At 44.8% G+C, this 12,785-nt stretch overlaps 1 protein-coding gene across 1 annotated transcript in view; it reads right to left on the bottom strand.

Moving 5' to 3' along the window:
* The window catches only part of LOC311108669 (mitochondrial inner membrane protein Mpv17), a 28,692-nt gene extending 16,744 nt beyond the window's left edge, over positions 1-11,948 (bottom strand). Inside the window, exon 1 of the mRNA XM_084151376.1 lies at positions 11,820-11,948. Coding sequence (XP_084007502.1) covers positions 11,820-11,892 — 73 coding nt within the window. The 5' untranslated portion in view covers positions 11,893-11,948. The remainder of the gene's footprint in view (positions 1-11,819) is intronic.
* Between the last annotated feature and the right edge of the window lie 837 nt (positions 11,949-12,785).

The raw sequence follows: 12,785 nt of genomic DNA, 5'->3' as shown, positions 1-12,785 counted from the left end.
TATAGCCTCATTATAGTTATTTTATTGTATTACTTTTTATTTTTGACTTTAGTTTATTTAGTAAATATTTTCTTAACTCTATTTCTTGAACTGCATTGTTGGTTAAGGGCTTGTAAGTAAGCATTTCAAGGTAAGGTCTACACCTGTTGTATTTGGCGCATGTGACAAATAAAATTTGATTTGATTTGAACAAAAGTCAGTCAGTATCTTGTTAGATATAAACACAAACCCATTTCAGGATCAAAGCATTCATCTCTGTGACATTCTCTCACCGGCAGGTCTGGAGTCAGATGAATGCCATTTATCACACAGCAGTTAATGAACAATCATACAGATACACCACTAGAGAGAGGAGCTACGCACCTGGGGAAATGGTTGGTTTCATGGTGGCTCATGTCAAAGGAAATTGGGGATTCTTGTAAACAACTTTTGGCAAAGTCCAAGATAAAGGAGAGAGAGTGTGTGAGTGTGTGTGTGTGAGAGAGAGAGAGAGAGTGAGTGTGTGGTAGACTGCTGCTACCTGTCAGGAAGAATAGAGCGGAGAAGCCCTCTCTGTGAACAATGGGGCAGAAATTCTGATGAGAGAGATACCACGGAGAGAGAGTGATTCTTGTTCCCTACAGAGAGGGAGAGATGGGAGCTTAGATCACTGATCACTGCCCACACCCCCTGTCTGTCTCTTGGGAGCTCCAAACTCGAAAACAGATACTCTCTCTAGTCTCGCCCCCTCTGCCTCTCTGCTTTCCCTCACCCCTCTGCTGGTCCAGGGAATGGCCTGTGTGAAGGTCAGAGTGACGTGACCAGTCAAGGTATTAGCATCCTGTTCAAGATGCAGGTTGACCCTGCTAGGTGGTAGAGATGCAGGATGACCAGGCTAGGTGGTAGAGATGAAGGACGACCAGGCTAGGTGGTAGAGATGAAGGACGACCATGCTAGGTGGTAGAGATGAAGGATGACCAGGCTAGGTGGTAGAGATGAAGGACGACCAGGCTAGGTGGTAGAGATGCAGGATGACCAGGCTAGGTGGTAGAGATGCAGGACGACCAGGCTAGGTGGTAGAGATGAAGGATGACCAGGCTAGGTGGTAGAGATGAAGGACGACCAGGCTAGGTGGTAGAGATGCAGGATGACCAGGCTAGGTGGTAGAGATGCAGGACGACCAGGCTAGGTGGTAGAGATTAAGGATGACCAGGCTAGGTGGTAGAGATGCAGGATGACCAGGCTAGGTGGTAGAGATGCAGGATGACCAGGCTAGGTGGTAGAGATGAAGGATGACCAGGCTAGGTGGTAGAGATGAAGGACGACCAGGCTAGGTGGTAGAGATGAAGGACAACCAGGCTAGGTGGTAGAGATGAAGGATGACCAGGCTAGGTGGTAGAGATGAAGGATGACCAGGCTAGGTGGTAGAGATGCAGGATGACCAGGCTAAATGGTAGAGATGCAGGATGACCAGGCTAGGTGGTAGAGATGAAGGATGACCAGGCTAGGTGGTAGAGATGCAGGATGACCAGGCTAGGTGGAAGAGATGCAGGATGACTCTGCTAGTTGGTAGAGATGCAGGATGACCAGGCTAGGTGGTAGAGATGCAGGACGACCAGGCTAGGCGGTAGAGATGCAGGACGACCAGGCTAGGCGGTAGAGATGCAGGACGGCCAGGCTAGGTGGTAGAGATGCAGGATGACCAGGCTAGGTGGTAGAGATGAAGGATGACCAGGCTAAATGGTAGAGATGCAGGATGACCAGGCTAGGTGGTAGAGATGAAGGATGACCAGGCTAGGTGGTAGAGATGCAGGATGACCAGGCTAGGTGGAAGAGATGCAGGATGACTCTGCTAGTTGGTAGAGATGCAGGATGACCAGGCTAGGTGGTAGAGATGCAGGACGACCAGGCTAGGCGGTAGAGATGCAGGACGACCAGGCTAGGCGGTAGAGATGCAGGACGACCAGGCTAGGCGGTAGAGATGCAGGACGGCCAGGCTAGGCGGTAGAGATGCAGGATGACCAGGCTAGGTGGTAGAGATGCAGGATGACCAGGCTAGGTGGTAGAGATGAAGGATGACCAGGCTAGGTGGTAGAGATGAAGGACGACCAGGCTAGGTGGTAGAGATGAAGGACAACCAGGCTAGGTGGTAGAGATGAAGGATGACCAGGCTAGGTGGTAGAGATGAAGGATGACCAGGCTAGGTGGTAGAGATGCAGGATGACCAGGCTAAATGGTAGAGATGCAGGATGACCAGGCTAGGTGGTAGAGATGAAGGATGACCAGGCTAGGTGGTAGAGATGCAGGATGACCAGGCTAGGTGGAAGAGATGCAGGATGACTCTGCTAGTTGGTAGAGATGCAGGATGACCAGGCTAGGTGGTAGAGATGCAGGACGACCAGGCTAGGCGGTAGAGATGCAGGACGACCAGGCTAGGCGGTAGAGATGCAGGACGGCCAGGCTAGGCGGTAGAGATGCAGGACGGCCAGGCTAGGCGGTAGAGATGCAGGACGGCCAGGCTAGGCGGTAGAGATGCAGGACAGCCAGGCTAGGCGGTAGAGATGCAGGACGGCCAGGCTAGGCGGTAGAGATGCAGGACGGCCAGGCTAGGTGGTAGATATGTAGGATGACCAGGCTAGGTGGTAGAGATGCAGGACGACCAGGCTAGGTGGTAGAGATGTAGGATGACCAGGCTAGGTGGTAGAGATGCATGACAGAGTGGAGACCATGGCTGAGACACTGACAGCTCAACCAACTACTGACGGCAGAGCAACAGAATTAGCGTGCTTCTGTTTTTAGCCTGGCTGGTCATAGTGATATTATAATGCTGCATGGCGGGGGCTAAGGTGTGAAGAGAGAGAATGGCCCTGGTTTAATTAAAACGATTTGTTTTTGGTGGTGTGGACCTGACTGGCCTTGGGCAGATGGCCCTCACCTCATTTGGAGGAAATGAATGGAGGGACACACACTGGGGAGGGACAGAGAGACAAATGGACACAACCTCAGTGGGAAATGGATGGACAGGGGACACACACTCATTAGAGAAAAGGTTGGCCTGATTCCAAACCCCACCCTATCAAACCATGGAAAAAACCCGGTGGACCCTATGCACTCAGATCTGCAGGGAGAGAGTTGTGAAATCGGGCTAGATTGGTTTGGAATGAGGCCATGGTGGAGCCCCAGCCTATGGACCTCCAGGTCCAACTACAGGAGGGTGAGGTGTTGTGCTGCTCCTGTATGGCACACTGAGCAGGGAACTCCAATTGAAGTCAGCTCAGACCTGACAGGGCAGCCTCTACCTCCCACACTCAAATAACATGTTTTAAAAAGGACATTGGGCCTTAATAATATTGTTTTCACAGGCAGAGGAGCCCTCTTTCAGTGATCTAACCTTTTCTTAAAATGTCAGAGTAGGACTAATAAAGGCAGTTCGATCCAGCAAAAACATCTGGGAAGAGAGTTGAACCTTTCATGTGCTTTTACTGGAGCCTCTACAACTAACCTTTAACAGTAGTATGAGACATAAGGCAAGCACACACACACAAACTACTTAAAGGTCAGATGAACTCATATCTGAGTGGTGTCTGTCCTTCATTGTAAACCTTTATTTGTAATAACTGTCCCTTTAAGGGGCTTATCTACAGTATATGAGCTCATCTTTAAACACAGCCAGCTCCTAGGCCTACACTCTTACAACTACCATTTCTCTTTTGTAAGGTCCTACAGTATGTGAGTGTTCAGTGATAAACACACAGGAAAGGTGCATAAAAAAAAACGTATTTCCTCCAAACTTTAATACCCTATCTAGATGTAGCATCCATCTGATGCCCACTGAGGCACGGTATGGTAGCTAGTCAAGGGGCGGCAACAAGCTTCTTCTCCCCTCCCTAAGTGAGAGTGCGGATGTCAGCGTCAGCTAGCTTGGCAGGCTGGCTGGCGGCGGCTCCAGGGCTCGTCCTTGAGGGAGAGCCAGGGCCTCTGGAGGCTAATGGGGCTGATGGTGATTGACGTGGCCCAGGCTAAGTGAAGTGATCTGGGGAAGAGTTGGCAGGCTTTCCCCCTGGGGCCTGATGGTTGTTCCAATGGGGAGGGAGTGGACCCACTGAGCCCTCAGAGGCATTTAGCTGATGAAGCAAGCCCAGCCTGACCTGTCCCACCCATGTAGGAGGGGAAGAGGAGTACCTCTTAAGATCCATACTCACAACTTGACTTTGGGATTCAGCTACTGCTACCGTGGCTCACTGTTGTCCTGAGATCTCCCTTTTCTCATTCAGTTGTTTGTTCATTATTCGTTCATTCATCCATTGATCCATCCTTCCATTGACTGACTGACTGATGCCAGGTACTAAATTCCATGTATCATACAGGCTAGGTAAGCAGACCTGGAGCTAAGCCAAACAGAGGTCAGTAAAGTTGAGGTGTGTTTGCAGTGTCTCTTTCTTTTTCAGAGCAGACATTAATTTGAACACACACACACACGTTATCTCCTTATCTGGTGCCCTCTCTCAGTCTTCTGAACGTCTCCTGTGCATTACAGTACTTACAAACGCCAGTGGCTCCCTTCTCTCTCTCCAGTGAAAACAAAGATGATGAGTCACTCAAGTCAGACATCTTGATTACATAAATGTCTAACCTGCCTGCAACCCCTTAACCCAGTTGACGTTTCCTCTTTGCATTGTTATTGGTCACACAGACAGAGCTTTGCTTCTGAGAGGAGAAACACCAAGGTAAATGCCTTGGGGAAAATATCAAAGCCTTTTCACACGGTCAATGACAAGGTCAATGACAATATAGACTTCGGCTACCCCTAGTGTTGAGCGATTAGTGCTTTTTGAGGTCGGTTCGGTTTCAGTTCGAATATTAAAAAATAATCACGGTTTTAGATTTCGGTTTCGATTATTTGGGTTGAATGCTGTAACACAGAATAATAAAATGTCCATGATGGTAGTGTCTGTCCATTACTGCTTATCACTTATTAACCATCATTTATTCACATTACTTTAATAAAATATTTCAGTTGTTGTGTATATTACATTTGTTTTATTTAATAACTTTATTATTTCATCCAAGTCATCATCTTATCTCTATAGAGCTGCTGCCTATGCTGTCTGACAAAATCACTATTTTGTAGTTCTTCAAAGTAAATAAGGTATACTTTTGACTGCTGAATACCAACTATCAATCACTTTGATCATGTATTTTCAGGTAGAGATACCTCCCAAAGCAACAGCTGCTCTCTATATCTCCACACAATTGTGCTCTCTGTAGCAGGCGTAAAATATTATTATTATTATTATTATTGTAAAATAAACACAGACCGTACAAGTAGATGCGCAATGGATTGTGGTCATTGTAGTTAATTATGCACAAAACTATGTAGAATATTGGCCTGTTGGAAACTACAAATCCCTAATACATCACACAGTTCAGGCTGGATCTGATTTATCGCTAGAGAAACTGTGCAATGTGCGCATTGAGCTCACATAAAAAACCCGAACAAAATGAAATTCAAATAATTGAACAGACATCGGTCAAAGTTGTTAAAAAAACTAAAACTAAAAACATTTTGGTTAACTGCTCAGCACTAGCTACCCCTGAGGCACAGGTTATAGAGGAGTGAGTCAGACAAATATTCCTATCAAATCAGGGTGAAATGTCTGACCAAATATTGATTTGATTTAATTGGCTATCAAAACAATGCTGGCACCTAACCCTGATATATGCATCGCCTCAAGGACCAGTCGGCTAGTGAGGGTAGTAAAGACTGTGTAGCGAAAAGACTGTTCTTCATTGCCATCTTGTGTTGATTAACAGACAAAACACACAGTTGGGCATGTAAATGTTGGTTAATGAGTCACTTCAGCGTCATAGGAAAAACGCCTATATTCTGTAAGAGTAGCCTACATAAAACGACATAAAAGGACTACATTATGGTTTGCCTATGTCGCCAAGGAAATTTCCACACCTTTATGAAAACAAAACTTCAGCAGTAGATCAATTAAGTAATACACTGCTCAAAAAAATTAAGTGAACACTTAAACAACACAATGTAACTCCAAGTCAATCACACTTCTGTGAAATCAAACTGTCCACTTAGGAAGCAACACTGATTGACAATACATTTCACATGCTGTTGTGCAAATGGAATAGACAACAGGTGGAAATTATAGGCAATTAGCAAGACACCCCCCAATAAAGGACTGGTTTTGCAGGTGGTGACCACAGACCACTTCTCAGTTCCTATGCTTCCTGGCTGATGTTTTGGTCACTTTTGAATGCTGGCGGTGCTTTCACTCTAGTGGTAGCATGAGACGGAGTCTACAACCCACACAAGTGGCTCAGGTAGTGCAGCTCATCCAGGATGGCACATCAATGCGAGCTGTGGCAAGAAGGTTTGCTGTGTCTGTCAGCGAAGTGTCCAGAGCATGGAGGCGCTACCAGGAGACAGGCCAGTACATCAGGAGACGTGGAGGAGGCCGTAGGAGGGCAACAACCCAGCAGCAGGACTGCTACCTCGGCCTTTGTGCAAGGAGGAGCAGGAGGAGCACTGCCAGAGCCCTGCAAAATGACCTCAAGCAGGCCACAAATGTGCATGTGTCTGCTCAAACGGTCAGAAACAGACTCCATGAGGGTGGTATGAGGGCCCGACGTCCACAGGTGGGGGTTGTGCTTACAGCCCAACACCGTGCAGGACGTTTGGCATTTGCCAGAGAACACCAAGATTGGCAAATTCGCCACTGGCGCCCTGTGCTCTTCACAGATGAAAGCAGGTTCACACTGAGCACATGTGACAGACGTGACAGAGTCGGGAGACGCCGTGGAGAACGTTCTGCTGCCTGCAACATCCTCCAGCATGACCGGTTTGGCGGTGGGTGGGGTGGCATTTCTTTGGGGGGCCGCACAGCCCTCCATGTGCTCGCCAGAGGTAGCCTGACTGCCATTAGGTACCGAGATGAGATCCTCAGACCCCTTGTGAGACCATATGCTGGTGCGGTTGGCCCTGGGTTCCTCCTAATGCCAGACAATGCTAGACCTCATGTGGCTGGAGTGTGTCAGCAGTTCCTGCAAGAGGAAGGCATTGATGCTATGGACTGGCCCGCCCGTTCCCCAGACCTGAATCCAATTGAGCACATCTGGGACATCATGTCTCGCTCCATCCACCAACGCCACGTTGCACCACAGACTGTCCAGGAGTTGGCGGATGCTTTAGTCCAGGTCTGGGAGGAGATCCCTCAGGAGATCATCCGCCCCCTCATCAGGAGCATGCCCAGGCGTTGTAGGGAGGTCATACAGGCACGTGGAGGCCACACACACTACTGAGCCTCATTTTGACTTGTTTTAAGGACATTACATCAAAGTTGGATCAGCCTGTAGTGTGGTTTTCCACTTTAATTTTGAGGGTGACTCCAAATCCAGACCTCCATGGGTTGATACATTTGATTTCCATTGATAATTTTTGTGTGATTTTGTTTTCAGCACATTCAACTATGTAAAGAAAAAAGTATTTAATAAGATGATTTCATTCATTCAGATCTAGGATGTGTTATTTTAGTGTTCCCTTTATTGTTTTGAGCAGTGTATTTGCCTGGATACACTGAATATTCAGTGCTTCCTCCTCTGATGAATGCTACCCTTACAAAAAAGATTGCAGTTTTGAAACTGCAGTGAAAGTGCAGTAACTGCAGTAGACTATGGTATTTTGGACACAGTAATTGCAGAATAACTGCAAAATTACTGCAGTAAGAAAAAACGTATTTTGGATGCAGTATTTAGAGCATACTGCAGTAATACTGCACTCTAACTGCAATCTTTTTTTCATAAGGGTACGTGTCAAAAACAAACATGTTTGCCACCAGAAGCTACACTGTCACTGAATCAACAGGAAATATGTCAGATAGTTACAAAACACAGATGGTTCCATTTTAGGGTACAGCACAAATTGAAAAACCCCATTCAGACCAGGAGCTCTCATCCATGAGCCATGGAATATGGGGGTGGCATTTGTAAACATTTGGACAGAAAAAGTCTAATTGATTTGACCTGTAAACGTTTAAGCTGATCAGATGAAAGCCTCAGAGAAAATGCTGGGGTAAATTGCCTCCTCTTTTTGAGGGAATTTATGGGACTCTTGCCAGGGGCTTTGCTGTCCAGGGGCATAATGGACATAGTGTAGTTACTGTAGTGTAGCTGGTGTTTTCGAATTATTTACAGTTGAAGTCGGAAGTTTACATACACCTTAGCCAAATACATTTAAACTCAGTTTTTCACAATTCCTGACATTTAATCCTAAATTCACTGTCTTAGGTCAGTTAGGATCACCACTTTATTTTAAGAAGGTGAAATATCAGAATAATAGTAGAGAGAATGATTTACTTCAGCTTTTATTTCTTTCATCACATTCCCTGTGGGTCAGAAGTTAACATACAGTTGTGGTAAAATTTTTTGAGAATGACAAGTATTGGTCTTCACAAAGTTCGCTGCTTCAATGTTGAGATATTTTTATCAGATGTTACTATGGTATACTGAAGTATAATTACAAGCATTCCATAAGTGTCAAATACTTTTACTGACAATTACATTAAGTTTATGCAAAGAGTCAATATTTGCAGTGTTGACCCTTCTTTTTCAAGACCTCTGCAATCCGCCCTGGCATGCTGTCAATTCACTTCTGGGCCACATCCTGACTGATGGCAGACCATTCTTGCATAATCAATGCTTGGAGTTTGTCCAAATTTGTGGGGTTTTGTTTGTCCACATGCCTCTTGAGGATCGACCACAAGTTCTCAATGGGATTAAGGTCTGGGGAGTTTCCTGGCCATGGACCCAATATTATTTCGATGTTTTGTTCCCCGAGCCACTTAGTTATCACTTTTGCCTTATGGCAAGGTGCTCCATCATGCTGGAAAAGGCATTGGTCGTCACCAAACTGTTCTTGGATGGTTGGGAGAAGTTTCTCTCGGAGGATGTGTTGGTACCATTCTTTATTCATGGCTGTGTTTTTAGGCTAAATTGTGAGTGAGCCCACTCCCTTGGCTGAGAAGCAACCCCACACATGAATGGTCTCAGGATGCTTTACTGTTGGCATGACATAGGACTGAAGGTAGCGCTCACCTTGTCTTCTCCGGACAAGTTGTTTTCCGGATGCCCCAAACAATCGGAAAGGGGATTCATCAGAGAAAATGACTTTACCCCAGTCCTCAGCAGTCCAATCCCTGTACCTTTTGCAGAATATCAGTCTGTCCCTGATGTTTTTCCTGGAGAGAAGTGGCTTCTTTGCTGCCCTTCTTGACACCAGGCCATCCTCCAAAAGTCTTCGCCTCACTGTGCGTGCAGATGCACTCACACCTGCCTGCTGCCATTCATGAGCAAGCTCTGCACTGGTGGTGCCCCAATCCCGCAGCTGAATCAACTTTAGGAGACGGTCCTGGCACTTGCTGGACTTTCTTGGGCGCCCTGACGCCTTCTTCACAACAATTGAACCTCTTTCCTTGAAGTTCTTGATGATCCGATAAATGGTTGATTTAGGTGCAATCTTACTAGCAGCAATATCCTTGACTGTGAAGCCCTTTTTGTGCAAAGCAATGATGACGGCACATGTTTCCTTGTAGGTAACCATGGTTAACAGAGGAAGAACAATGATTTCAAGCACCACCCTCCTTTTAAAGCTTCCAGTCTGTTATTCTAACTCAATCAGCATGACAGAGTGATCTCCAGCCTTGTCCTCGTCAACACTCTCACCTGTGTTAACGAGAGAATCACTGACATGATGGCAGTTGGTCCTTTTGTGGCAGGGCTGAAATGCAGTGGAAATGTTTTTTGGGGATTAAGTGCATTTTCATGGCAAAGAGGGACTTTGCAATTAATTGCTATTCATCTGATCACTCTTCATGACATTCTGGAGTATATGCAAATTGCCATCATCAAAACTGAGGCAGCAGACTTTGTGAAAATTCGTATTTGTGTCATTCTCAAAACTTTTGACTCAATTAGTATTTGGTAGCGTTGCCTTTAAATTGTTTTACTTGGGTCAAACGTTTCGGGTAGCCTTCCACAATAAGTTGGGTGAATTTTGGCCCATTCCTCCTGACAGAGCTGGTGTAACTGAGTCAGGTTTGTAGGCCTCCTTGCTCACACACGCTTTTGCAGTTCTGCCCACAAATGTTCTATAGGATTGAGGTCAGGGCTTTGTGATGGCCACTCCAATACCTTGACTTTGTTGTCCTTAAGCCATTTTGCCACAACTTTGGAAGTATGCTTGGGGTCATTGTCCATTTGGAAGACCCATTTGCGACCAAGCTTTAACTTCCTGACTGATGTCTTGAGATGTTGCTTCAATATATCCACATAATTTTCCTTCCTCATGATGCCATCTATTTTGTGAAGTGCACCAGTCCCTCCTGCAGCAAAGCACCCCCATAGCATGATGCTGCCACCCCCGTGCTTCACGGTTGGGATGGTGTTCTTCGGCTTGCAAGCACCCCACTTTTTCCACCAAACATAATGATGGTCATTATGGCCAAACAGTTCTATTTTTGTTTCATCAGACCAGAGGACATTTCTCCAAAAAGTACGATCTTTCTTCCCATGTGCAGATGCAAACTGTAGTCTGGCTTTTTTATGGCGGTTTTGGAGCAGTGGCTTCTTCCTTGCTGTGTGGCCTTTCAGGTTATGTCGATATAGGACTCGTTTTACTATGGATATAGATACTTTTGTACCTGTTTCCTCCAGCATCTTCATAAGGTCCTTTGTTGTTGTTCTGGGATTGATTTGCACTTTTCGCACCAAAGTACGTTAATCTCTAGGAGACAGAACGCGTCTCCTTCCTGAGCGGTATGACGGCTGCGTGGTCCCATGGTGTTTATACTTGCGTACTATTGTTTGTACAGATGAACGTGGTACCTTCAGGCGTTTGGAAATTGCTCCCAAGGATGAACCAGACTTGTGGAGGTCTATAATTTTTTTCTGAGGTCTTGGCTGATTTCTTTTCATTTTCCCATGATGTCAAGCAAAGAGGTACTGAGTTTGAAGGTAGGCCTTGAAATACATCCACAGGTACACCTCCAATTGACTCCAATTATGCCAATTAGCCTATCAGAAGCTTCTAAAGCCATGACATCCTTTTCTGGAATTTTCCAAGCTGTTTAAAAGCACAGTCAACTTAGTGTATGTAAACATCTGACCCACTGGAATTGTGAATACTGAATTATAAGTGAAATAATCTGTCTGTAAACAGTTGTTGGAAAATTTACTTGTGTCATGTACAAAGTAGATGTCCTAACCGACTTGCCAAAACAATAGTTTGTTAACAAGAAATTTGTGGAGTGGTTGAAAAACGAGTTTTAATGACTCCAACTTAAGTGTATGTAAACTTCCGACTTCAACTGTATATATACACACTAGATGAGTCCCATGGGGTGTTGTTTTGACGCCTCCGCGCCTCCATCTTGGCACTCCCCCACCAGTGTAAAAATATTTTGAAAGCTATAGAAATGCATTTACTAATACTACATTTGTTTTTGCCACGTTTATTCTATTACAGACATCTTAATGCATACCTTAAAATCATATTATGCAAGCAAAACCAAAAAAATGAAGAGAAAATATACAAATATTTCCTTAAAGTATAATTTTTAGAAAGTTCTGTTACTGTCCCCACTACAATAACTAAAAAATGTTCTTCAAACATTTAAATGTAATACTGTATAATTCCATTCATTCCTATGGAGGACTGCTTTTCTGAGGAGTGTCAATAAGGCTGACCGGTGGCTTCAAAGCCTCTCATTGGCCAAAACATAACATCAGCAATCCAGTGTTTATATACATCATTGGTGTTTTCTTACCAGCTGTGATTATCTGGACAGTCCATGGATGCCTGGTCATCAGAGCCTGGTAGGATCTCCACAGGCCCGCCATTCTCCACTCTCTGCAGCAGGGTTTGGGTTAATTCCACAAATTCAATTCTAAGTCAATTCCCTCTCCCTGTAAATTACATATAATTCAATTGAAATTCCAAGTCAGTCTTTGAATTCAGAGAATTCAATTCCTCTCAATTCGAATGTTAGGTAAATTCCAATAATTTAATTCCCAATTCAATATTATCCCCAACAATTCCACAAATGTAAATCCCTCAGGCTTTCAGGCTGATCATGTCACTATTCAGACAGCCTAGCTATACTGTCTAATTCCAATTCAATAACTTTGAAGATTGTTGAAATTCGAACTGAATTCAACGTAAATTCTCCACTTCATGAGTGAATTCAAGAATTTAATTGGAATTTCAAAAATATTTTGGGAATTGACCCTAACCCTGCTCTGCAGGAACACAGACAAACTTGTCAGAACTGCTTATAACCGGTCAGAACCCATATGCCTTGCCACCCCCTGATTATTGCATGTTGACATTAGTAGTTCATTATATAACTTTAGATTTATTATGAGACATTATGACAATATTATGACTTTTAAAAACAGTCGTCAATGGTTGGGTGATACCGGTAACCGTTTATTGACGTCACTAAGTAGACAACACAACTTTTCTTCATTATAATAACAGACAAGTAAATGTTGCCATAATGGACAATGTAGCTAGCCTACTCTGCAGGCTATGCAATCGAATGCCTGGCAGGCAGACCGATGTATGACACGTGTGCCCACGTAAGGTACCCCATTACCTGAGAAAAGGGGTGGTGGGAGCAAAGTTGCAAAAAAGTTGCTAGCAAGCTACTGCTAGCAATATCAATATAATAATAATATGCCATTTAGCAGACGCTTTTAACCAAAGCGACTTAAAGTCATGTGTGCATACA

The sequence above is a fragment of the Coregonus lavaretus genome (assembly GCF_964263955.1).
Source record: "Coregonus lavaretus genome assembly, chromosome: 33".
In the NCBI taxonomy this organism is placed as follows: domain Eukaryota; kingdom Metazoa; phylum Chordata; class Actinopteri; order Salmoniformes; family Salmonidae; genus Coregonus; species Coregonus lavaretus.
The sequence above is the reverse complement of the archived record's forward strand: the minus strand, read 5'-3'. Positions and strand labels throughout refer to the sequence as shown.